Source organism: Anguilla rostrata, chromosome 15 (genome assembly GCF_018555375.3).
Source record: "Anguilla rostrata isolate EN2019 chromosome 15, ASM1855537v3, whole genome shotgun sequence".
NCBI lineage: Eukaryota > Metazoa > Chordata > Actinopteri > Anguilliformes > Anguillidae > Anguilla > Anguilla rostrata.
In genome coordinates, this window is record NC_057947.1 from 6,603,335 (window position 1) to 6,628,562 (window position 25,228).

The 25,228-nt window shown below is 41.8% G+C and overlaps 3 protein-coding genes across 11 annotated transcripts in view; 1 reads left to right on the top strand and 2 right to left on the bottom strand.

The window, feature by feature from the left end:
* The window catches only part of LOC135241279 (disco-interacting protein 2 homolog A-like), a 103,306-nt gene extending 103,110 nt beyond the window's left edge, over positions 1-196 (top strand). For all 7 annotated transcript variants that reach the window (XM_064311522.1, XM_064311524.1, XM_064311529.1 and 4 more), the window contains one exon: positions 113-196. In XM_064311522.1, the coding sequence (XP_064167592.1) occupies positions 113-119 (7 nt within the window). In that variant the 3' untranslated portion in view covers positions 120-196. The remainder of the gene's footprint in view (positions 1-112) is intronic.
* sacs2 (sacsin molecular chaperone 2) lies at positions 193-24,949 on the bottom strand. 3 transcript variants are annotated; one of them, XM_064311518.1, is made up of 9 exons: positions 24,812-24,949; positions 24,544-24,594; positions 17,698-17,785; positions 17,416-17,527; positions 15,567-15,713; positions 13,751-15,191; positions 13,262-13,350; positions 12,084-12,190; positions 193-426 (listed from the first exon to the last, which is right to left on the bottom strand). In XM_064311518.1, exons 2-9 carry the CDS (start codon positions 24,576-24,578, stop codon positions 403-405), a joined length of 2,043 nt encoding a protein of 680 aa, XP_064167588.1. In that variant the 5' UTR covers positions 24,579-24,594; positions 24,812-24,949; the 3' UTR covers positions 193-402. The 3 variants fall into 3 exon arrangements, with proteins under 3 accessions (XP_064167588.1, XP_064167587.1, XP_064167586.1); XM_064311517.1 differs by having other exon boundaries at positions 193-430; XM_064311516.1 differs by lacking the exon at positions 193-426 and having other exon boundaries at positions 583-12,190; positions 24,812-24,946.
* Positions 18,195-24,171, bottom strand: LOC135241281 (uncharacterized). Its single transcript, XM_064311537.1, has 2 exons — positions 21,461-24,171; positions 18,195-21,155 (listed from the first exon to the last, which is right to left on the bottom strand). The coding sequence occupies exon 1, from the start codon at positions 24,043-24,045 to the stop codon at positions 21,652-21,654; it is 2,394 nt and encodes a 797-aa protein (XP_064167607.1). The 5' UTR covers positions 24,046-24,171; the 3' UTR covers positions 18,195-21,155; positions 21,461-21,651.
* Positions 24,950-25,228: the final 279 nt, after the last annotated feature.

Consider the following 25,228-nt stretch of genomic DNA (forward strand, 5'->3'; position numbering starts at 1 on the left):
GGGCTGCGTTAGCTAATCGGCCCAGGTGCTTAAAGGTGTGCTGCTCTCCACAGCTCCCGAGACGGGGAGCACGCACCGAGAGCGTGTTCACGATTTTAGCGTCTTTGTTTAGTGTTTAACAGAGTACAAAACGCAAGTAAACCTCCACTGAAAAGTAGGAGGAGCGGGAAAGCAGGACAGCTACGGGCAGCACACTGGTAAGGGGTCGCGCCATTTTTACTTTATTTTGTCTTTATTTTAGCTTGTCGTTTTAGTGTATTGGTTTTGCCTGGAACCCACGAGGGGGAAGGGTGAAGATGTTCGTTTATTTTATTTTGGGTTTGTGCGGGTGCGCGCTCTCCCTCTCTCCATGCAGCTTCCGACGGTGTTTCCCGGAACTTTCGCATCTCTCTCCCAGGGGTCTCACGCTGGCATGTGACAGACTGTCTACCTTCAAATGAGGGCCTGACAGGTTCACAGTCAGTGGATGAGAAGTTTCCCTAGAAAATATTTGTCACTATCCTAAATTTCCCTCATGAATTATCCCAAATTTCACACCCAATAATACACACAAACAAGGACCCACCAACAATACACAAAGAATGATCTTGAATGTTTTATGATGCAACATTACATTTACATTACATTACAGGCATTTGGCAGACGCTCTTATCCAGAGCGACGTACAACAAAGTGTATAACCATAACCAGGAACAAGTATGACGAAACCCCTAGAGAGAAGTACCGGTCCAAGTACAGGGAACAACCGCATAGTTCAACTTGGACCCTGGTGGTTAAACTGATTAACACTAACAAGATGATACAGGACCAGCGCTTTCAGTTTTATTCTTTTATTCTCTGTGGAGTTAAAGGCATAAAATCTGTTCTTTGCTGAAATTGCTTGTCAAAAATTTACACAAATGTATCAACAATTACAGTCAGGGAAAAAAAAGCATAATTAGACAAATATAATAATGTCTCAGCTGTCACACTTTGTTTAGTATACTTCTAGCAAACAAAACACTGTTCTCTCATTGCAATTTTCATTATCTGTAATCATTCACAACCATATGAATACTTGTCAAGAATTTAGATAATTGTCATTTTGAAAAAAATTAATAAAACCTGGTGCTGAAACTAAATACAGTCAAATATGTAGGCTACATAAAGTGTAAACGCGTATAGTGCAGGAAAATAAGTTGAAATAACGTACATTGATCATTAAAACATTTCTCATAAAAAAGTAAATTAACAGCTTTTTCTCCTATTTACATTACCTGGAATCATTCATGAATGTAAGAATATATTTTGGTTAAGATCTCCGATGACAAGTCCAGCACTTGTGCTAAGTTCTGAGAGTTGAATTGGTCATTGGGAATACCTGGTGAGGTATGGTAATTTGGGTATTGGGTCTTCTTGGCATCCACACCCAGCTGATTCAACTTGTGCACCATGGTGGGCAAAGTATTCAATTTGGGACTGACGTATGACAGTTTCTGAGCAAGGCTTGCAATGGTGCTGTTGTTGGGACGGAGTCCAGTGTTCTTGTACTCTGCTCCAATAAGGGCTTTTTCCACAGCTTGGTGCACTTTGTATAAACACCACTCCGTGGATGTTCCCCCAGTGTCATTGCGGGCTGCAGCGAGGTCACATTTTGCCTGTCTGTGCCAACGGTGGGCTTCCTCTGGGTTTGGGTTAGGCCTTGGTCCTGAGCTACCCTCGTGGAATGACCAGAAGTCGTATTGCCTTGAAGAATGGCGTTGGTTAAATGTGTCCCGTCCCCTCCGATGCCGAGAGGCTTCCTGGTCCCACTCCTGGTAAAAGCCTCTGAAGGCTGAGCTCCATTGAGAGGATCCTTGTTTAGGTCCACAATTGCGGTGCCCCGTCATTCCTCCCCTTTCTAATTCCTCAATCTTCTTTTGCAAGTATTTGCAGGCTTCAGTTGCAAGGTCAAGGCAATCTGGGTTTTTGTCCGGATGCCACCTCAGATACAGACGTCTGATGCCTTTGCGCCTCTCCTCCTCTGACAGTGTCCAGATCTCCTCAAGGCATTTGTCAATTTCACTCTGGATCTCCTCCATGGACTGTGGTAGGACAGGTGGTGGCTCAGACTCCCCTGACCCCCGTGAAGGAACAAGAACCCTGCAGCTCCCAACAGTGGAGGAAGATCTTTTCCCCCTTTTGAACTGGTACAGATCAAGAGAGCTAACTTCAATGATCTCTCTTTCCCCAATTTTAATTTTGTATTTCTGCGAACATAGCCCTCCTTGGTTTAATGGCATCTTCACCCGCTCCACCACAACTGCAAAGACATACTCCTCAGATAATGGATTCTTGAAGCCAACATATTCTTCTACTTCAAAGTTATTGAGAAAATTCATGTCAAGGGAATCAATCCACTCCTCAGGAATGGGAGTCCCAGGGTCTGGCAACCCACACTGTCCATAGTCCGTATGAGCAATGTTACGGATATTATTTGTCTCTAATACTTCCTGTACATCTTCCATGTTTTCACACATCAGCAGATCCTCAAGAACTGAGAGTGAATATGTTCTCAAAGCTTTTTTTAAAAGCTCATTGATTTGCTTAGCCAGACCTTTCACAATCTTAAGCTTCACTTTTGAGTTACTCATGTCATCGCTGTGTTTTATGTAGAAGGTGCAACCCTCTTGTTCCCGCTTCACATAAAGATGCGTTTCAGCTGTACTGTTGTCAAGTGGCTCTTGATGTAGAAGAATCATTGTCTCAAGGCGCTCACAACAGATGAACTTAATTTTGTTGAAGTTCAGAAACATGGCATCAATATCACTTTGGGATAAAGCTTCGCGACTATGTTCTCTTAGGATGCAGACAAGGCCGTGCATGAAGTAGCCGGAAGACAGTTGGTTCTCGAACAAACCACTGAATTCACAGCATTCCCCATACACACATGGTTCCATGCTGGATTCGACTAGTGTCTTGGTAGTAACTTCAGACAACATTTTTGGACGAACATTGTGGGGTAACAGCTGTACCAGTTTCTGATCTCCATAGAACTCACGCCAAAGATAACAATTTTTAAGCCTTTCAAGCAGTTTTAGTTTCTTTTCAATGGATTTCTCAAATCTACTAAGCCAGAAGTAAGTGTCATTAAAATAAAGAGAGCTTGACTCGTACAATCTGCCATCGGTTGCTGGCAGATAAAGTGGCTGAGGAATCTCCAGTGTCTTTTCATTTGCGTTCTCCTGAATAAGGAGGAAAAGCTGCTGAACTGCCCTTTTGCAAGTTTTTATCTGGTTTGGATTCATTTCTTGTTTGTCGATACAGTCCCTGTAAATTTCCTGGAGAACAGTGCTGTACTGCTGGGTAGATGCGGTATCTCTGACACCTATTTTCTTAAAGAATTCTTCATATCTGACCAGCTCTGTAGGCAGTCTGAATAAATAGGGTCTGAAATCTATAGAATCCCTGAGCACCACAACCGTTTGTTTGGGCTTTACTAGCTCAGTATCATTCTCAACCAGTACCACAGGGAGATCAGTCAGTGAATGGGCACTAAAATCCACAGCCTGAAGGAATCCATAGGACTGACGAAAAACTTCAGCTCTGGTTTGAATGTTTTCTTTGGTGCTGCCTTGGCAGATGTTTCTCAGGTTATCAATTACATGTTGAGGTTCAGGCTGCTCAAGCGCTCCAGCCTCCTTCAAAATGTCGATTTGCCTCTGCAAACTGCAGTTTTTTGAAGGCAATATTGGCACTGTGGTCCAAATCAGACGTTGGTGGAGTGGGTCTTTCTCAATAAGAGAGCCTTTAATTGCTACAAATTCTCTTTCACCAGCAAAAGGCTTATAATATTTACAGAGGTCTAGCTGAATTTGCAGTGGTACAACAAATTTTATGGTAGATATTGTTTTCAGCAATTTTTGTGACACATCCCTCTTTAAAAGGCTTGCAAATAAACATTCTGATTTATGTTTCAGCCTCTCCAGGGACATATTCCCTTTGGTGTCAGATTCAATTGTGTTTGCAAACTCAATCATTTCATCATCTGACACAACATATTTTAGCCCTAGTTCCCTCAACAGTTCTTTCACAGGTTTTTCCTGTCCACGTCCGATGGTGTCCCAAAACTTTTCTGGAACAAACCTCTCTTTTGGGAGCATGGCCTGATGAAGTGGTTCATTTTCATCATAGAAGTATGAGGCCATCTGAAGATTTCCAAAGACATCCCTGATGAATTTGACACTTTTCATTGTGAATATGATATTTTCATAGTAGTCCTCAAACTTTGGATAATGTTTAATTTTCAGCAGCATCTGGACTGAATTGAGAACCAGGGTATCACTGAGTTTGTGTACAGAGGGCAAGATGAACTTTACATAGTAATCTAAATCATTCAGGACTGTGATGTTCATCTTTTCTGACAGTGACAAATTCACAGCACTATTTTTGAGGAAAATGGTGACCTTGTCAATTGAGTACAATTCTGGAAAGTTTTGTCTTAAATGTGTACCCAGGATGAACACACTCCCAGGTCCGTCAATGCGTTGCCGCCTCCCTTGTACAGTTTCAAACAGTGGAAGTGACATCAGCTTTCTTTTGTTGTCTTGAGTATTTTGGCCAGAGCCTAGTCCTGACTGCAAGAAGTGTAGCAGTTCGTCCAAATCCTCATTAGCAATCTGTTCAAACTGAAAGTGCTGCCACAGAGAGAGTTGATCTAGAACAGCACTCCTGTTACTTGTATCTAAAAGTTCAGGATCAAAATGCTGTGAAAGCTTAAAATCGTGGAAAAAAGTTAAGTCTAAAGTCATGAATCCAAGTTTACACAGAATCTTTTGTACATCTGGATTTGAAAAGGAGACAACACTGGAAAGTGTCCTCATTGTTTTCAGAAAATGTTTGTTATTTTGACTTGAGCATATGACAGGAACAACAGGGGAATCAAAAAACAGCTCCTTGATGTCAAGAAAGGCCTGGTTTGTCTTGTCTTTCACCACAGGTGATTTAATTTGATCATTAAAGAACCTCCAGAGCTGTTTTAGCCATTTTCTCGTTGTCTCTTCTGGAACATGTAGCTTGAATTCCGGATCAAATTTACAATTCTGAAGGAGGTCCTCAAGTTTGGGTTTCAGATACATTTCCGAGGCAGGAATAGTCATTGCCTTGAGAAAATTACCTTGCTGAAGAGCATCAATATGCTTTCCATTGATGCCATAATCTGCAAAGTCCTCCTCATGTCCTTGAAATAGTTTACAGAATTTTGTCAAGAGCCTTGGAGAGTCAGTGTGAAAATACCTCAGCATCTGATCTTCAGTAAGAAGAAGAGGCAGGCCACAAGCTGTGTTGCAGTTTTCCTTGCAAATGTCCTTCATGCAGTAATCCAGAAGCGTTTCACATCTGTGTTTGTCTTTGATTAAAGTCTGGTTAATAGGCAGGGGTAAATTTTTTTTTGTCGTTGCTGGATCATTCAACGGTTTTGTCTTCAGGAATTTTCTTACCGTAAATGGACTGACTGTCCCTACATTGACCTGTGCTCTCTCAAAACTGGTGAAGATGTGAGTCATGTGATATGAGAATGGGACTACATTCATACCAATGTCTTCTAAGGTTTGAAGAAAGCTCTCACTACTTTCGTTAATAGGGAAATGAGGTGCATCGGTTGGTTCTCCTTTTGTGACACTAGACCAGGTTACAGTGTACTGTTTTTTGGAATTCTGAGTTGAACTGCTTAAAATGGGAATTACGGGGAAATCCCTCTCATTGATTGACTTGAACACTGCATCAACTGTGCCATGCCACTCCTGTCCGACGAGGTTTGTAACTTCAGGGAAAAACCATAGAAACGAGGAGTCCAAGTATAGCCCCAGATACTTTAGAGAAGAAAACCTGCTTTTCTTACCGGAGGCACAGATGTAACGTAAAAGGTCAGCATACAAAGGGGCAATGATGTCCAACTTCAGCGATTCATTCCATTCTGTCTTCTTGCTCTTACCATCTTCTTTCCACAAGTCCCTTCTGGAAGAGTCCACCTCAAAGTTTCCATTGACATGTACTGGAAGTCCAGTGCTACATGGTAAAGGGAGAGAACAGAAGACCCTCCCAGTGAATGGATGTACTTCAGTTATTGATGTCAAACAAGCTGCCACAGCTGCCTGAGGAACTCTTCTGATAGACTGCTCAACCTCCAGGTCAGTGTTTTCATTCAGGGAGCCAAACTGCTCTGCCACAACCCACTCACTTTTCTTTTTGATGGATGATAAAATGGAAATGTTGTAGATGGTTCTCAGTGATTCAATTGGCCCCCCTGCATCCAATGACTTTTGAACATGATTTTGAAAATGAGTCTTTTTCACATCACAATTTTTGGACAGTTTTATCTCTGCTGAGATCCGAGTTGTCATTTGGCTGTCACCTGTGCATATTTCATGAAACTGTATTTTCCTAATGTGCCTCAAAAAGAGGATCAGCCCTTCAGGATCTTCCGTCAATACTGTTGAAAGTTCTTCAATATCCCAAGAGTTTACAGTGTTCTTGGATATCTCTGACATTTTAGCCATTTCTTCTGTCCTTAGTGGTAACCTAAACATAGTCCCTTCCTCAAGTTTGAAATTTGAGGGCAGGAACGTGTTATACACATCAGGGAAAGAGTCTCTGAATTCCTTCCCCAATGAATACATACAACCAGGTGATAGTTTGGTTCCACCTTCTACATATTTCAGATTTGGGTCAGATATGCAGAGCCACTGGTCTCCCGTAAGAATTGAAGGACAGTCAGTCAGATGGTAAACGGAGTTAAACCCCAGTCCATACTTTCCAGTTTTTCCTTGCACCTCATTTTTTCCTCCTTCACCTAGTCGTTGAATTCCCTCCAGATCAGCATCTGAAAACACCTTGTTGTTGTACACACACAGTGCTGGACCTTGCAGTGGACCCCATTTTTCACCAAAGGTTTTCATGGTGCTGTGCTTCCTTTTGTCCCAAACAAAGTGGATCTCTGTTGCCTGCGCATCATCAGCATTTTGTATGAGCTCTTTCAGAATATCCTTCTTGGATGGATAAGCTTGTATGATGTTCTTAATACGGACTGTCAGTTCCTCATGTTGTCCAAACTCTTTGACAAAGGGTGAAAAGCCTGGCACAAGGTGATTTTGCAGAGTGTGGTGCCTTGTTGTTTGAACCCCAAAGTGAAGTGCAATGCTCCGAGGTACTAAGTTGTGACACAAAATTGCATTTTCTGAGACTGGCATCCAAGGGCTGTCATTGTAAAAGAGCTTGTGGGAGAGACGTAAAACACCATTTTCATCAGGCAAGAGACAGCCTTTTTGTTCATGATCTTTTGCTTCATACAATCTCTTTGTAATTCTGAGACAAAGGTCGAGATCACAACGAGAAAGCTCTCTGCTTTGATATTCAGTACTCAATTCCTGAAGAACCCCCACTAGCTGCTCTGAAGTGAAATGCTTCTGTATGCCAACACATTGCCAAAGGTTTTTGAATTTGGAGAAGTGATTTGGAAGACAATAGAGGTATGGCTTAGCTTCAAATTCTACTTTCTTTGCCACAGATTTCACATTCACAAATTTGCCTTCAATTAGGACAAAGGGAAATGATTTAGCGCTTTCAAAAATGGCCTCTGACTGTGTCTGCTCCTTTGTCATTTCATCTAAATAGCCATAGCATTCAAAAGCAATCGTGTTACGCATATCTCCATCCAGTGCTCTGAAATGTAGATGTGCATGCTCTAGCTGCTGAAGGACCATCAGAAGGGGTGGATTTTCAAGAACCCCCAATTTACGGAGAACTGAATCATAGTGTGTGCCCAGAACTGCTTGGTCCACTGTAGTCTGCATCATGTTTACCAGATATTGACAGCTGAAACTGTACACTTCAACAGGCTTTTTAAGTGCAGTACAAGTATTTTTGTCATGACCAGTGATTTTTGGGGGACATGCAGGAATGAAGGCAATGTTTCTCAGTGAATTCCAATGAGGAGAAGTCTCATCACTTAAGTGTTCTCTGGTTAGATCCAAGATTTGCTGAATGCGTTTGTATGCTTCTTTTTGGTTTTTCTGCCAAATCCTGGTAATGGTTTCGGCTCTCTCTTTGATGTCCTCCAATGAGAGAGAATTGGTCAGCATTCCGAGTTCTGTCAACCGCTGGATTCGTTTTGGACAGCAAAAATCCTCAGAGGTTCCTTTAAGAAAGCGTCCTTCTTCTGGATCATACAGACAGGCTACTTTTCCTGAGGGGTTCACAAGGCTCCTAATGAACTGAAGCTGTTCACAACCAATGGCTGGAATGCAAGGGTGACTTTTGAGGAGGTTATCTACTGCTTTGTCATTCATGTCAATAGCATGTAACACAAGAGCATTCCTGCTCTTAGGATCCATAGAACTCAGGTTGTTGAATACTATCTCTTTATAGAATTCAACCCAGTCCAGTGTCCTTGCCGAAATAATCCTGTTCAAGTCTGTCTGGCTGAAGCTATTTCTCACCCACTCTGGAAGGGGAACAGCGAGGTAAGGTTTCCGTTGATTTGCCAGAAACTCTTTCATTGCAATCTGTCCCACGTCCTTGTTCTGTGCTATTTTTGGGTGTAAAAATCTTGCCTTCTCAATAGAGCACCAGGTTTTCCCATCACTGAAGAGTTCAACAGCCTTGCCAGAAACATTGTGAGCAATGGCAGAGTAAAAAGCAACAGTGAGAGATTGAAAAGATGTGCTCACTTTCTCTTTGTCAGGCCAGAACATGTAGTAGTGGTACCCTTGGAGTTCTCCTCTTTTTGACATCTCTTTCAACACAGAAAGTGTGAAAATGTATGACCCTGTGACAGCATCTTGAAGCAAAGCCTTGTTCCATTCATGTTTCACTCCAGTATCCCAAAGGCCCTTTCTGTTGGACGTCACAGCAAAGAATCCATTTATGTGAACTGGAAGACCAGAATAAATTGAGAGTGGGAGGAAGCAAAACACCTGCCCAGCTGAATCATGCTTTTCAGCTAACCAGTTTCCCCCTTGTGGTTCTTTTTTAAGAGGTACAGCAATGCTCCCGACTGGCAAAGGAAACTTCTGTTTATTTTCTTTCTGGAACATGTTCAAGGATGTTTGCATTCCAAAGCATGAATGCACAAGCCAATAGCTGACATCAGATACATCCTGGTATTTTTTAGTCACTTCGATAATGTTTGCTGAGAGACAGTCAATGACCTGTTCAAATTTTGCATCAATTTTCAACAAAACTTTTATTGAATCATCCTGCATTGTTTTCAGAGGAGTATCATCGGGGACAGGTATTGTGCACACAACTTTTCTGGAGACTTTGAACAGAGAGTTTACTTGTTCAGCGCATGGGGGAGTCCAAGAATTTTCAGGTAGGATCTCAAGAGACACTTTGCTTATGTTCCTCAGAAACAGCAGAATTGCCTCTGAATTATGGGTCAAATGTTGTGAAAAAGCAGCAATTGTTTTTCCTTCAAAAACCTTTTTACTAACCTCTGATGACAGAGCTTCTTCGTGTGTCCGGAAAGGCAATTTAATGAGTGTTCCATTGAAGAATTTGTGTGTACTGTCTCTTGATAAATCGCAGTCAAATATCCCTTGATATGGTTTGAACTGTCCAGGAAACCTATGAAATAGACGTTCTTGGAATAGGTTAAGTTTGATCCCAGGACTTGCTTTACTTTGTATATGCTTCTTCAGGTGAGTCACATTTGGATCCAATATGAGGAGATTCTTACCACTGAGGACTGAGGGAATATCAGTCACGTGATACACAGAATTGAAACCAAGCCCAAACTTCCCAATTTTTTCTACTTTTGTTTCTTTGGAGGCAGATCCAACTTTGACAATGTTTGCCCAGTCTTCTTCTGTGAAAAGTTCATCATTGTATGCCCAGAGACAAGGACCATGGCACAGAGACATGTCTTGGTCTATAAGAGTATCAGGGGGATCTTTATGGCTTCTGAAATCGAGCATAAATTTACATGTGGTTGCACCAGCATCTTCTGCATTCTGTATAAGTTCTTTGAAGAGATCATTTTCCTCATCATACTCTTTCAGTATGTTTTTGATCCTTAGGGTTATGGGTTCTGTCTGGCCACATTGCTCTATACCAACAAATTCTGGGTTTAGGATTCGAGTGCTGAGGGCGGGAATTTTCAACCAGTCAACTGTAGCTCTTGGCATCTCTCCATGTATTACATAGAACTCCTCCTGGTCTTCCCTGAGGTCCTCCAAACCTTCTCTGGAGATGTCACAAAACACTGTGGAAGATAATTTCTGCAGGTTAAACTGTCCATTTTCTGCCATGACAGGCACAGGGAGGTTGTCTTTAATGCTTTTCTTCTCTTTCCACATCCAGTTAAGAATGGCAATGGCTTCTTTGAGTTCAGATGGACTTCCATAAGATGGCAATTTTCTGTCAATTTCTCGTTTCATGCTATGCAGTATCCCCTCAACTTCTTCATCTGACACTGATGCTCTTACTCCAAACTCTGATAACAAGTCTTTGTACACTAGGAATTCTTCTGGCACCCTTTCAATATAGGAGCTGAGATCTAACCCTGGCGGATAGCTTAAAACTACGTCACAAGGAGGCACAAAATGACTGTGAATCCAGAGCCAAGGTGCATTTTTCTTATCCACTGTGCCTTTGAAGTGATTTATGTTATTTTGCATGAATGTGTAAATGCTGTGCAGCTTCCCTTTGAAATGCACATTGATATCTGGATTGGCCATTTCAGGTATGCTTGCTTTAAGAGCAGAAAGATTCTCAAACACCTTTGCAGGAGGAGGTGAGCTTAGCAGACCAAGCTTTTCACTAACTTCCTTATTTAGTTTTTCAGTAAGAGGCATGACATGACCCACAATATCGAAGTACTTTGAGTGTCGTATCTCCTCTGGCTTGAACACGCTCAACTTTTTGTTTACATTTTGGTGTCCATTCAGAACATCTGGAATTTTGCAAAGAACCCACTGGGTTCTCACTAGCTCACTAAGCTGTTGTACAGAGAACTTTGAAAGCACTTGAGTATCATTAAAAAGTTTCATCAGGGCATCCGCTTTTGTTGAAGCCTGTTTCAGAGAATGGACCTGCAACATTTCAATGTGCTTAGCCACATGAAGGGCATCCTTAGCAGTGATGTTATTTTCATCTGTCTGCATCCCAAGACATCTTAAACTGTCCAGCATCTGGGAAGTACTTGTGAAGACCATGGGAGGAAAGAAATCTGGCTCAAACAGAGCTCTGAATGTTTTGTTGCCAGGGTCAAAGAAACTTGAAGTTTTTTTGTGATCACTTGGTTGTATTTCAATGAAGCTCAAATCCTGACATTTTCTGCGCAATGTCTGGTCCTGAGAAAAGAGGATTCTACCATTTTGTAATATCCAGGTCATTATTTTGTCTACTTCTTGACTTTTGTACAGTCTCTTCTCAATTCCTTTGACCAAAAGTGTGGCTGCCTGAGCTGCATTAATGACATCAATGTTGAGCAACGTAAGGAGCCTACGGTCTGCTTCATTTGCACACTGAGCAACTACATCAGTCATGAGAAGGTTTTCTGGGAAGGGCGGAGTCGTATTCAGGAGAACTGCCTGCTTTGACTTAACAGAAATGTATTCTCCAGGATTGAGTTTTAGAGAAGCCATTGAACGGAAGAAGGGCAACTCTGAGAGAAGGCCTTTCTCTGCTAATGAGAGAGAATCCAGTGAAGAGAGGTATGATTTCAATTCTTCCTTTTCCGCGGCTGAAGCTGACTCAATTCCATGGATAACTTGATGCTTCTCTAAGTTGAGGAATAGATGTAGAATGTTCCTTGGGGAGGGAGTTAGCACATAGGTCTCAAGATCCGTATGATCCAGAAAAGTGTCCCTCTTTATGATGGTACCACCAACTTTTCCCACCACCTTTGCAATTTGATCTGATAAGCTGCTCTGTCTGCTTTTCTGAAACATCAGTGTTGTGTTCAGTTGTAGCTTTGCTAAAATGACAGAACTGGTGGAATCTAGAAGAGGTTTAAGAGGGACTAATGGCATGCCAACAAATCTGCTTAACTCGGTCCAATTCGTTTTGAGAAATTTCCAGAAATCACTGAGCCACTGCATAGGAGGGTGTTGACCATTTCCCACCTGCCAAGTGACATGACCTTTTGTCTTCTGCCAGTCTTTAGGAAGACTTTTTATGGCAAATTTTGCCACAATTCTTGAATCCATGTTGATAATTTTATTGTATGTGCCTGCAAGATAATGTAGAAAAATAAATGTTTAGCCATTTACTTTTAAACTATTGTAAATTGAAACTATGCTGCCACAAGAGCTTAATTTGACTGTTTCCAACATTCTATACCTTACTTTTAATGAGTTTCTTATCTCCATTTTCAAGCAAACCGATAATATTTAACCAATAAGAAAACAAAACGTTTTTCAGCCATAGTCTGATATCTAGGTGATATATCAGAACATGTCAATTGAAAATTTTAATGGCATATAGAAAATAGCTATGAAATCACAAGCTATGAAATGCACCACCTAGTGGCGGGGTGGTGCTGTCTGTATGTGTAAAAAAAAGATTTTCGGGTATATTTACCCTTTAAATATGTTATTATGATAACATACTTAACCTCCTTACATTTTTCCTCCTTACATTTTCAATGTACATAACCATATGCAAGTATAATATGGAAAATAAAAAAGCTTATGATTCCTATCGACACAATGTTTACTACCAGTGTTAACAGTAAGCTATCTAGATTTCCTTCTATGAAAATGAAGATATGGGGGACAACGTCTAATTTTTCTTTTTAATTCAACATTAAACCAACGTCCTGACTCGCTGTGGTCATTAAAGATCCTGTAGCACTTTTTGCAAACAGTAGTTCTTCCAAAATTTACAACATAGCTAACTAAGCATCCTTCAGTTTAAGTGACTTAATTCCTCTCCTCTCCACTTCAGCTGATATGTGCTGAGAGTTCTAGTACAGACTTGTTAAACTACTAAACCACTAAATCCACCTTTTATAAAAGCAGGTTAAGATAATTGAAATACTGCTGCACTTCGGCTTTGTGCAAATTCACACTCCTAAATGCAGTATCTCTTCCTCTCAGCTTCACTCAGACCTAAAAGAACATCTAAATACAATCCTTGAACTAAAATTAGAGCTACTGCCATTATTTGTCTTTACTTCACTATAAAACATTGTAGCAACATTGCCCAACTGTGTCTTTGTTCGTTTACTCCAGTAATATGGGCCACTTTATTTTAAAAATGTAGTTATAAGTGACTTGACAAAAACAATGCTTTCTCTTACTTGTTTCTGCCAGTTTCTCCAGGTGGAGCAGAGTGTTACTTCGGAGATCTCGGGGCAAGAATACATCCTTCCAGCCAGGCAGCAACTCACTGCAGGAAAACATGACAACATAAATTCTAATTGTAAAATATTTATTAGAAAAGTCTTTAAAACGATAGTGTTTTAACATAGGAAAGCCAGAATATGTTTTTAAACACATCATGTGCAATTTTACTTCAATTTAGTTTAAATGCATGACAAAAATACAAATGCAATTCTATTAGTGAAATCTTTCTTGGTAGGTTGGTATGAATAAAGAAAATGAATAAATAAAACCTTTATTAATTTCCTCTCCAAAAGATAATGCAACATATTTCAGTAGTGCTTTTATTTATGCATCCTGCATCCAACTTGGAAATAAAGGGCGAGAACATTTGTTGTTTTCTGTAGTAACATAAAATACACCAGGTAGTTGTGGCAATGTCTTTGCAGATTGAGTTGATGTCTTACCGTGGGAACTGCTTATTGTCAATGAAGGCCAGATTGTGATCTTCATTTGAGAATGTCTTGAAAGTCCCATTGCTAAGAGGTAGAAGCTGCAGCCCCCAGAGCTCATGGTATTTCTCATCGCTCAGTACATATTCCAAAATAAAGAGCTTGTCCTCTCTGGAGAGACCAGCATTTCCATTTTTGCGGAAGACCTTTCGAACAAAAGCAGGGGTTGCTCTTGTTAAGGTTTTGGGATTTTCAACAGCAGCCTGGATGTCTCTTGATATATGACTGGGAATGGACACCAACTTTTCTCCCAGGGCGATCAGAACACCCGACACGGCATTCTTCATTTGAGGCTCCATGCTGTAATCAGTTAAGAACACAGCTTCTGACAACGTCACCCATTTTTGCGCATCCCCAGCCAGAGAAAAGACGGGTTCATTCGACAGGAGAAGCTGCCGCAGCATTCCCGCAGCGACACTGTGCCATCGCTCCTTGTGTTTCATCTGGTCGAGGTCAGGCCAAAGATGGTACGCGGAGGAGGAAGGAAAGTCAGAGCTTCGCGAAAAGCGAACGGCATCCAGAATGATCATTTGGTATGCACGAGGGAGAAGTTCCTTAACGAGCAACTCGTTCCAGACGGCAGCTTCGTCGAATTTCTGGTCCTCCTCCTGCCATTTGATGTGCCTCCTGTTGTCCGTGAGGCCGAAACAGGCGTTAACATGAACGGGGAGTCCAGTGCAGTTTGGTTCGTTGTTGGGAAGGGGCAGAAAGCAGCTCAGTCTTCCATCAGTCAGAGACCGCTCCTGATCTAACGGAAATGCCAGGTCAACTTGGGGTCGAAAGCTTAGTTTCCCGGCTAGCGAATCAAGCTCTGGCACGTGTCCTTCTTTCATACAGCACATTGTTACAAGCCACTGGACTTCTGTTTTGCCTTTGCTTGGACAGTAGGAGGATACGTTTTTAAAATGTGTGAACCCCTCTACAGACGGCATTTCTCTTGGATGAAAGGATTCATTAACTGCAGGGCTTGATGCTGACACCTTATGCCTGACATTGACTGAGCCATTTGTACTGATGTGAATCAAGGAGACCGATGAAACATTTCTCAGGAAAAGAAGGCTCATGTCTGCATCAGCAATGAAGCTGTTAAACAGCTGAACCATTTTGTCAGAATCGTACAAGTTGTCTGAAATCTCAGATGGCTCGTTACGTAAAGAAAACCGGAAGAGGGTTCCGCTGAACTTTTTGTCTTCACTAACAGCATCTTCCCAGGTTTGGTCACTGACATGTACCAGCGCATCTCTAAACGGCTGGAGCTGATCACTCAAAACCAGCAGTGTGTCCCTGTCTTCCTCATCATCAAGAGACCAGCGCATGCCTCCCTCTCGCTCTCCGAATATCTTCTCCTGTGGGTCCAGCATGCCAAGGTATTTGCCACTGAATATGCATGGTAAATCTAGAAATGAAGAGTATAAACATGATTTTTATGTATTTACACAATTTTTGTTAAATCTCATATTTTTCAGAATTGAACAATTTCCAAAACATGATCAATAAAAGGAAACGGGACATGCTGTTCATGGTCAGTTCAAGGCATACGTGACAACGGCGGGGGTGCCAAATGAAGGGGGGGGAAATTAAAATCCATGCGTTGTGTCAATGTCAGTTGGAGGAACGAGAGTCGGCTGTCCAACCCCCGTCTCCCCCCCAATCTCTAAAATAGAGTGCGGCAGACAGGCTAGAGCTGCACCTTATAGCCCTGCCTGATATTTTACCGTACTGAAAGTCGGATTTGTTCAAACGGTAGATGCAACGATAATTAGCAAATCACCTGTAACGTGATAGATGGAGTTGAATCCGATCCCAAACCGGCCCACTTTGTTTGGATCGTTGCGCTTGACGCTTCTCCCTGTGGCCTGTATGCCTCGCCAGTCATCCTCGGTGAACTCTGCGTTGTTGTAGGCGTAGAGGGCAGGACCTGTTCAACAACAAACATAAAAAGCAGGATTGATGCTAATTAGATCCCAGGTGTTGTAATCGGTCCTAACACAGTTTACTGAACTACAAAATCTTTATCTAGACTGCTCTTGACTGAATAGGATAACATGAACAAAAGCACTGCCTCTGCTGGTTGGACAGCTATGGCTGGGCTACTAATAGTTTGTCTTTTTGTTATATAGTTACAGTAGCAGTAGTAGTTCATCAGCTAATATTAGCTAAAAGTAGGTTAGTTAGCTAACCAGTTATGATGGTATCTTGTTAAATTAGTGAACATAAAGGCAATTTTTACATGACTCATTTGAAAATGGTTTTAAAAATACATTGGAAAAACTGCATGAATGGGTTAATTGTGTCAACCATGCATTTGGGCATTTAACCCACCATAGGACTGCAATTGGACTGTACATTTTATGTCAATTTGGCACGATCAGCACAGGATTGGTATAGAATTGCGCTATAATTAAATCTGATATTATATAAGTGCCCCCTTGTGGACCTTAGAGTAAAATGCAATATATCTATGCATTGCTGTCCATATGGCGTTTCCTTTAAGAAATTTTAAATGAGGAGTTATAATTTAAAAATCAACAGTGGCTTCGGTCTCTCTGAATCCTTTGTTCTCTTCAAATATTTCTGTTGTTCATAACAAAAAAATTGCCTCTGCTTCTACCTCCTTTCATATGTACAGTGCCTTCAGAAAGTATTCAGACCCCTTCACTTTTTCCACATTTTATGTTACTGTACAGCCTTATTCTAAAATTGATTAAATTCATTTTTATTCTCATCAATCTACACAAAATACCCCATAATGACAAAGCAAAAATGTAAATGTGATATTTTATTTTTAATAAATTTGCAAAAATTTCGAAAAACCTGTTTTTGCTTTGTCATTATGGGGTATTGTGTGTAGATTGATGAGAATAAAAATGAATTTAATTCGTTTTATAATAAGGCTGTAATGTAAGAAAATGTGTAAAAAGTGAAGGGGTCTGAATACTTTCCGAAGGCACTGTATGTGTGATCCTAGAGAATGGGTAAGAATATGCAGGATTTTTACCTAGAAAATATTCTAAAATAACCTTGTGATGCACTGACAATCTCACTTTTGCCAAATTTGTGTACCTTTACCTTTTTATTTGTTATTCTAAAATGGGCATGGTGCTGGGGAGGGGTTGGTGTGGCTACAGAGCCTGTGGTTTTGGAGTGTTTGTTGCTAGCTAGCTTACCGCTGCATTAGTCCAGACCCAGCAAAGCAAAAAAAAAAAAAAACATCTAACAAGGCTTGTTGAAGACATAGAGTTAACCTTGAATTTGATTTTCATTGGTCGGCTAAAGTTTGCCAGGGGAATGAAAAGTGACACGTAGTTAGCTTGTTTTCTGTTGGGTCTGTAAGTAACAGAACCTCTAGCCATCCAGCTAGGGTTGCCAGATTTCCAGTTTTTGAGAAAGATCCGGTTCCTGTCTGGTCCGAGTAATTGTAGGGAGAAATTTACCGGTAGTTTCTAATGAAATCACATGTCAGTAACTCAGTACTCGGGAGTGAGTGGGTGGGGCTGAAGACAGAGGAGGAGACTTCTTTGATTGTAAACACAGGACCACAGCAAAGCTAAAAAAAATCCTGCATAGTATTCCTTTCAAGTAATAATACTGTTATAACACCATTTTTGCCAATACAATACCCTGGTATTTCTCCAGGTCTTCAGCCCAAAGGGCCTGGGTCCCGTAGGCTCTGTCATCATGGATGAACACTACCTCTGTAGCACCGGCATCATCTGCATTCTGTATCAGCTCCTGTTTATGACACAACAGTAATCCTCCTTGTCATGACAATGCGATTATTAAATGAACAAGGTTAAATGCACAATTATTTGTATTCACGCAATGCATGGGGGGGGTGGGGGGGGGCAGGGCAGGGCACACCTACGGGGCAAGGGGGATGTATATGAATAATAAAACCACACCTTCAGGATTTGACCTCCGTCCGGATATCTGCGCAGAATATCTTTTAAATAGTCAATAAACGGCGGAGATGTCGCACCAAAGGCATTTCTAGGGAAAAAAATAGTGATAATGAATGAAATGTATACAATGTACAAAGTTTGAACTTACCTAACTTACAGTACCTACATATATATTCCATCCCCATACAACAAAAGATTACTTACTGTAGAGTACAGAAAACCATACCAAATGTGAATTTTTACAAATTTAGGTAAGTGTACCACAGATTATCAAAATGTTTTTGCATTATTTTTCAATGTTATATCAATGTTTAATCTTAAACCATCAATATTACAGTATATGCTTTAGAATGGACAAACAACATTTTATTCATTTTTGAAGAGGTTTTGGATTGGTTTTTCGAACCCTTAGATATCTTAGACCCCTATATTGACGAAAAGAGTTTCATGAGCTGATTTATAGTGAAATACAGAATTTATGTTGTGATTTACAGCTATATATATATATATATATATATATATATATATATATGTACATACACACACACACACACATATATATATATATATATATACTGTATATATATATATAAAAGTAGGTTGTGAAAATGTACATTTTAATAAATATTTCCCAAAACTTCTGTAGCAAAAGAACAATTGTTTCACAAACAGTAAACACATAGCTAATGGAATTTATGATTTAAAAAAAAACTTTGGGTTTTGAGGTTTCTTTGGTTGTTAAATCCCCTTGGTTTTCTTCAATGGGCAGCAAGCTCTTTTGGATGGAAGACAAATGAAAAATGACCGATACAAATTAAAAATAAATGAACAAATAACAAATATAAATGCAATAAAAATCTAAAAAATAAATGAGTCTCCACGGAAATAAATTAATAGATAAAATCTGCATGTATTTCCATATTTATTTACATGTTTATTTATTTCTTGATTCATTTATTTCTGTATATATTTATTTCCTTATTTATTTATTTCTGTATTTCATTATTTCCTGCCTCTCGCCCAATGCTGGGATAGGCTCCAGCACCCCCCCTGACCAGGATAAGCAGGTGTAGATGGTGGATGGATGGATGCATTTCTTCATCCACATGATAATGAGGGCGCTGTCAATCAAAGTATGTCATTGTGTCACCTTATTCCCAGTCCCAATCCTTAATACCAGAGTGTGTTATTGACTGTACATGCCTTGGCTGCAACACTGGTTGCTTGTTTTACTGCTTTTATGTTAGTAGGGGAGAGCGGGACGAAATCTAATACAGATTTTTTAGGTGGTTGCATCAGAGCTTAAGTGTCATATTTCAAACACTCAGAATTACCCTCTCTTTGTCTCCGACGAACGCCGAGAGATTTCAATAAATAATTTGGGAGATATTGCCAAATAAAAGCCTATTTGGGCTGTACACAAGGGATTTTTTCTTTTTACTGGGAAGTATTTTTTTGATGCTGTAGGCCTATTCTGTGTGTATGTCAAGGAATCCAAATGTATGTTGGCTAATCGTAAACAGTCTTTTAGTGACTAACAGATAGTTTTGGCTTTCAAGATCTGTCTCAATTTCAATTTCAGTGGAAAATAAAGTTATGAACCTTTTAAACGTTAAGATTACAAGTTAGCCGTAGAGTTTTGCGTCGTTTGAAGGCTTGCCAGCTTGTCACCTGTCACCAGTCACACAATCACATTGGCTGCTTTCGTGGCTACAAGCTAATGTATTTGGTTTCATCAGATTTTTCCAAAAATGTTTTTGATTTCATGATCGGTATCTCAATGTCAAATTCAGAGTAAAAAATTTTGTCTTCAAGGTTTTAAACGTAAGATGAAGGTAGCAGTGGAGTTTTGGGTACCGAGACCCAGCCCAGTGTAATATGGGCTATGTTAGTTATTTCCCCGCCCAATCTCCCCTACACTAATGCCTATGGCCTACTGAAAAAAGATAGCTGGAGATTTGAACCTAACATAGCAGAAAATGCTTGTCCTGATTATCTACTCATTTGCGTGAATGCTTTTGACAATTTGTTCCAGTTAGCTGCATCACTGAACCCTAAATCAGAAATTTGGAAGTAGCTCATCGCCTGAATGTTAGGCTCAAATTAAAATTACAATAGGCCTACATTACATTTATTTGGCTGACGCTTTTATCCAAAAAGACATACAATAAGTGCACACTGAAGGTCATTGGAACTACTACAATACTCATTATGTAACAGTTATTCATAGCCATGAACACATTAAGTCCAGTTCACACAGTAAGGATAGGCTAGGTCAGAAAGTTATGGTCAAACCAGGAGGCATGACAACGAGCTACAACATCAAGATAACAATACAAGTGTAATATAAGTGCTGGATGGAGGTACAAGTGTAACATGAATGTGCAACAGAAACAAATTAGAAAGATACAAATGATAAGGGCGATCCTATAGATTGGGAGTGTCCTGCAGAGTAGTGATAATTAGTCCAGGTACAGGCTGAAGAGATGCATCTTCACACCAAATTACGCCAGATCAGTTAGACGCCCTTCTCACAAGCTGCCTGTGGACACTGTGGATAGTTATTTATCAGCTAGTTTGTGTGCCCAGCGACATTGCAACTTTTGGGGGTCAGTGAGATAACAGGTCCCGTCGAATTGCAGAGCATGGCATAAGCTGAGTCAGAGGCGTGCCAGCCAATCTAATTAAATATGCGTGTCTAAGGGCGTCACCCACATACATGCATATTTAACTAGAAAAGTGCACGCCCCCAGCCAACCTAAGCTGTCAAGCCCCAAAAGTAAGCTTGTACTGCCCATGTCTAAGTTGTTGAGGGAAAAACATTGTGCTCCCCATTAAAGTGAATGGGGAATATCCGACTTTTGAAGGCAAAATAAAACATCTCCGATGGTATTTTGAAACTTGACTGGCAACCGTTACGTTTCACGTGAAAAGCAGATTGAATATACATTATATAATATGCACGTTTTAATACATATTTTACTAAGACCTCTGGACCAAAACAACCATTGTTTCAGAAACTGCTGCACATAATGAAATTAATGAGCCCAAAAAATGGACCGATTAGGTTTTCTTTGGTTGTTAAATCACCTTGGATTTATACATTGAATCCAATGGGCAGCAAGCGTTTTTTCATTCCATCATGCGCAGTAGAGTCTGTTTCCCAGTACTGACGTATGTCTATGGTCACTTCCTAGACTTCACCGCCTGTCCCCTCCCATCCATGATGAAATCCCGTGCTTGTCTTCAACTGGAAGGCACTGCAATCCACCCGCTTTGTAAGGAAGCTCTTGGTGGTTAGGAGTTTGTCAACAATATGGGGTGTCTGGTCAGGACACGGAGGCAGGAAATTCTTTTGGGGGTTTATTATAAATGGAATGCAAATACACAGGCACAGGCAATCTCTGTTCTCCTCTTAGGTTTAAACCAGGTGGGTGTGCATGTGTGTATGTGTGGTTCTAAATAAGGAAAAAGAAATACAGTTAGCCTACTTCTATACTTATTATCAGCTGTACATTAAAAGGAAATAAACGGTGCTAATCACGTAGCTTACTAAATACAACGGAATATTCTACCATATGTAGATGCACTGTCGCGAGGAATGACACTCTAATGTACCTAGCATAAATCGCCAATATGTGGTAAATATTAAGGAATACTGCTACTAAAACTTAAACATTCTGCTATACAAATTACTATCAGACAATGGATTAACTAATAATCTAAACTAAATATCCTTGACGATAGAGAAAGATGTACTTACTGCCGTTTATTGACGCACACAAAGGAAACTTAACTCGCTAGAAATGACCGTTAAACTGATTAACTTTGCACAAAATTTAACCGCGGCAAGCGCGAGCTGTAAACAAAAAGGCGTTGCCTAGCAACAGGTTAGGTCTTCACTGTCCATACTCTGAGCCTTTTGCACAGCCGCCCCCTGATTCGCTGTGCGAATCAGCTCCTTGAAGGCTCAGTGTCCGCTGGGGACATTGTCGGAGTATCCTCTGGGATAGCTGGTAGCTCAATGAGTTTGGCCACCGGTCTTGTGTAGGTCCTGTCGTCCACTTGAACCTCAGCAGTTCTCACCTTCCCGTCTGCGCTCATGATAGTCTTCTTGACCCTTCCCACGGGCCACAGAGCTCGAGGTAACCGCTGATCGATCACCATCACCACTGTGCCAATGGTAAGATTTCCCATCTCTTTCACCCATTTCTGCCTTGACTGCAAGGAGGGTAAGTAGTGCTGCAGGAAGTGGGTCCAGAACTGGTCCGCAAGTACTTGACTGTGCCGCCATCTCCTCCGACTGAGGATCTCGGACTCCGGATAAACCACTTGAGGGAGCGAGGAGTCGGGCCGCCCCATGAGGAGGTAGTTGGGGGTTACTGGGTCCACGTCGGCTACGTCCGTCGAAACATAACCTAGCGGCTTGGAATTTAAAATTCCCTCTACCTCAATGAGGACCGTCCGCAAAACTTCTTCGGTCACCGTCTGTGCTCCCATGGTCACATATAGCGCGGCCTTGATGGACCTGACTTCCCGCTCCCAAGTCCCACCGAAGTGTGGCGCATTTGGAGGGTTGAACTGGAAGCGGATCTGGCGCTTAGCCAGCTGGGTCTTTAACTCTTCACTCATAACCTGGAAACTTACTCGAAGCTCGGACTCCCCTCCCCGGAAGTTGGTTCCCTGGTCGGAGAGAAGCTCAAAGGGGGTTCCTCGTCGAGCCACGAACCTTCTGAGCGACATGAGGAATGAGTCAGTGTCCATGCTATGCAGCACATCCAGGTGGACACATCTCGTTGTCATGCACTTAAACACAATTCCCCATCTCTTTTCCGTAACCCGACCTCGCTTAATCTGGAATGGTCCGAAGCAATCCACTCCCGTAGAATAGAATGGGGGCTTCATGAGGCGGAGACGGCAGGGGGGCAAATCTGCCATCTTTGGTATGATTGGCTTCGCTCTCCATTTCTGGCACTCCGGGCAGGATCTCTGATGGCGACGCACGGCTTCGCGGCCCCGAAGGATCCAAAACTTGCGTCGGAGTTCCGCAAAGACTCTCTCGGCTCCGGAATGGAGCAGCTTGTCATCATACTGCCGTATGATGAGCCTGGTGACAGGGTGTTTCGGTTCTAGCACAATTGGGTGCACAACGTCGTCTTCCAGGCTGGAAGAACGGCGTAACCTACCGCCTACACGGACGAGGCCCTTGGAGATGTCGTACTCTGCGGCAAGTGTTATGAGCCGACTGCCGGATGGAACAGCTTTCCCTGTCTGTAGGCACTTGATCTCTTCTGGAAGGCTATCACTTTGCGCTCTCTGTAGGATTCGGAGTTCGGCTTCTGCGTAGTCATCAGCACTGAGGGTGCTTAGCTGGGAGTCCGCTCCGTGCAGTGACCTACTAGTCGCCTCAAGGAGGTCTTCGAAGGTGGAATATTCATCGACAGGTGGGATCTCTGGAGCGGAGATAGTCGATGTGAGGCCACAGAACGAAGACTTCTTCATCTCTGTCTCATCTGGAACCTCCTCGAAAGACGGCGGGGTTGGCCAGCTGTCATGTGGCTGCTGAAGGAAGGCTGGACCATGACTGAACTGGTTCGGCTTGGCGAGGTCAGACAGAGTCATCCCTCTGGTGATGGTATCTGCGGGATTATTCTGCGTGTCCACATACCTCCATGACCGGTGGTCGGTCAGTTCTTGGATCTCGGATACACGGGTCCCCACAAACACCTTATATGTGCAGGACTCAGACTGTATCCAGGTTAGCACAGTGGTGGAGTCAGACCATAGCACCGTCTCTCTCAACTGAAGGGTGAGCTCTCTCTGGATCACCTGGGCGAGCTGAGCTCCAGTCAGGGCAGCACAAAGTTCCAAACGGGGCATCGACTGCTGTTTCTTTGGTGCCACTCGCGAGCGAGCTAGCACGAAGGCCACATGGACATTGCCTTGAGGATCTTCACCACGTAGGTATGCGACTGACCCGTAGGCGGACTCTGATGCATCACAAAATACGTGAAGCTCAAGGGTGATGTCACTTATATCAATGCCAGATGGGAAGTAGCTCCGGGAGAGGCTGACTGATAGGAGCTGAGGGAGCTCTTCTTCCCATGTGTTCCAGGCTTGCAGGAGATCAGTGGGTAAGTGCGGGTCGTCCCAGTCACGGTCATTGGCCCACAGTCTCTGGACCAGAACTTTGGCTCTTGTGGTGAAGGGCAGGATATAATCTAGGGGGTCATACTGGCTTGCTAATATCTTGTAGATATTTCGCATTGTCGTCTGGCTTGGAGCAACTGGGCGGTGCCTGTAGTGGAGTGTGTCCTCCTGGGGGTGCCAACTGAGATCTAGCGTCATCTCTTGAGCTTCCCCATGGGTCTGATTAACTTTGCACAAAATTTAACCGCGGCAAGCGCGAGCTGTAAACAAAAGGGCGTTGCCTAGCAACAGGTTAGGTCTTCACTGTCCATACTCTGAGCCTTTTGCACACGCTTAGATCATCTATTCTAAGGTTATCTGCGTTAACGAGCAGGTGTAATAACCTGATAATGTGGCTACTGCGCGTGTTGTGTGTGTGTGTGTGTGTGTGTGTGTGTGCTACTACAATGCGTTCAGCACATCCAGATTCATCCTCATTATTAAAATGAAAACAGGAGGCACAAAATATAAAGGTATACGTGTTTTTTTCTGCGGTTAGGCACTGTACAACCTCTGAACTAGAACCCAAAAACTCAGATCTGGAGAAATCACAGATTTTCAAATTAGAAGAGACCACATCATTTTTATCTAAACTCATAACACACGACATGTTGACGCATTTGTTCAACGGCCTGTTGTTCCGTTACGTCAACTTACTGCCGTCTTCTCTTTTGTCTCTCAGAAAAACTCATTCTTCTAGATGATATCCTATTGAAAGAAGCTACAGTTAGAATGATTCAGTAAATCAATAGATGGAACATTTATTATGTATAGGCCGTATCCCTCGCGACTTAGCCTATGTGCAAATATAAATACAAAAATGTATAGTCTAACACAAAAATTAAACTTAATAAAGCTATCAAATAGGCAAAGTAAGTACTCGTGACAGTAGCTCATCAAGTAGGCTATAGCAGATTAATCCTACCTCCAAGTTCTTCGCAGGGTCCATGTGTGAATGCATTCATGTTCATCACTAACCTCCCACAGAAGACCGTTAGCTACCGATTTTTGCACGTTTTATAAGGGCGATCCCCACCCACCACCAATCCTTAAGTTTCGATTCAGCAAAGCAACAGAATCTTTCACTCTCACCTGCGGAAACGAAACTCATCTTAATATACATGCAAACAAACCTTAAATTTCGATTCACCGATGACAAACACAATCTTTCAATCTCCGGAGAAAACGAAATGTAACCTATCTTACAGAGTTCATACATGAACGCAACTACAGATCCAAACTCTAATAAATCTTTTGATTGATGATTATTCATTTGCATGTTTTATGATTAACATGTGTTACCTCATCTGAGCACTCGCCGTTTAACTGGTTGCAATTTTGC

Bases quoted from the DNA above. Each gene is read 5' to 3' on its own strand.
- LOC135241281 (XM_064311537.1), bottom strand. From the start codon at position 24,045: ATGACGCTAGATCTCAGTTGGCACCCCCAGGAGGACACACTCCACTAC.
- sacs2 (XM_064311516.1), bottom strand. From the start codon at position 24,578: ATGAGTTTTTCTGAGAGACAAAAGAGAAGACGGCA. The intron at 17,786-24,543 runs GTAAGTTGACGT...TTTTTTCCCTAG, and splicing joins AGACAAAAGAGAAGACGGCA to AAATGCCTTTGGTGCGACAT. The intron at 13,351-13,750 runs GTAAGACATCAA...GTTTTCCTGCAG, and splicing joins GACAATAAGCAGTTCCCACG to TGAGTTGCTGCCTGGCTGGA.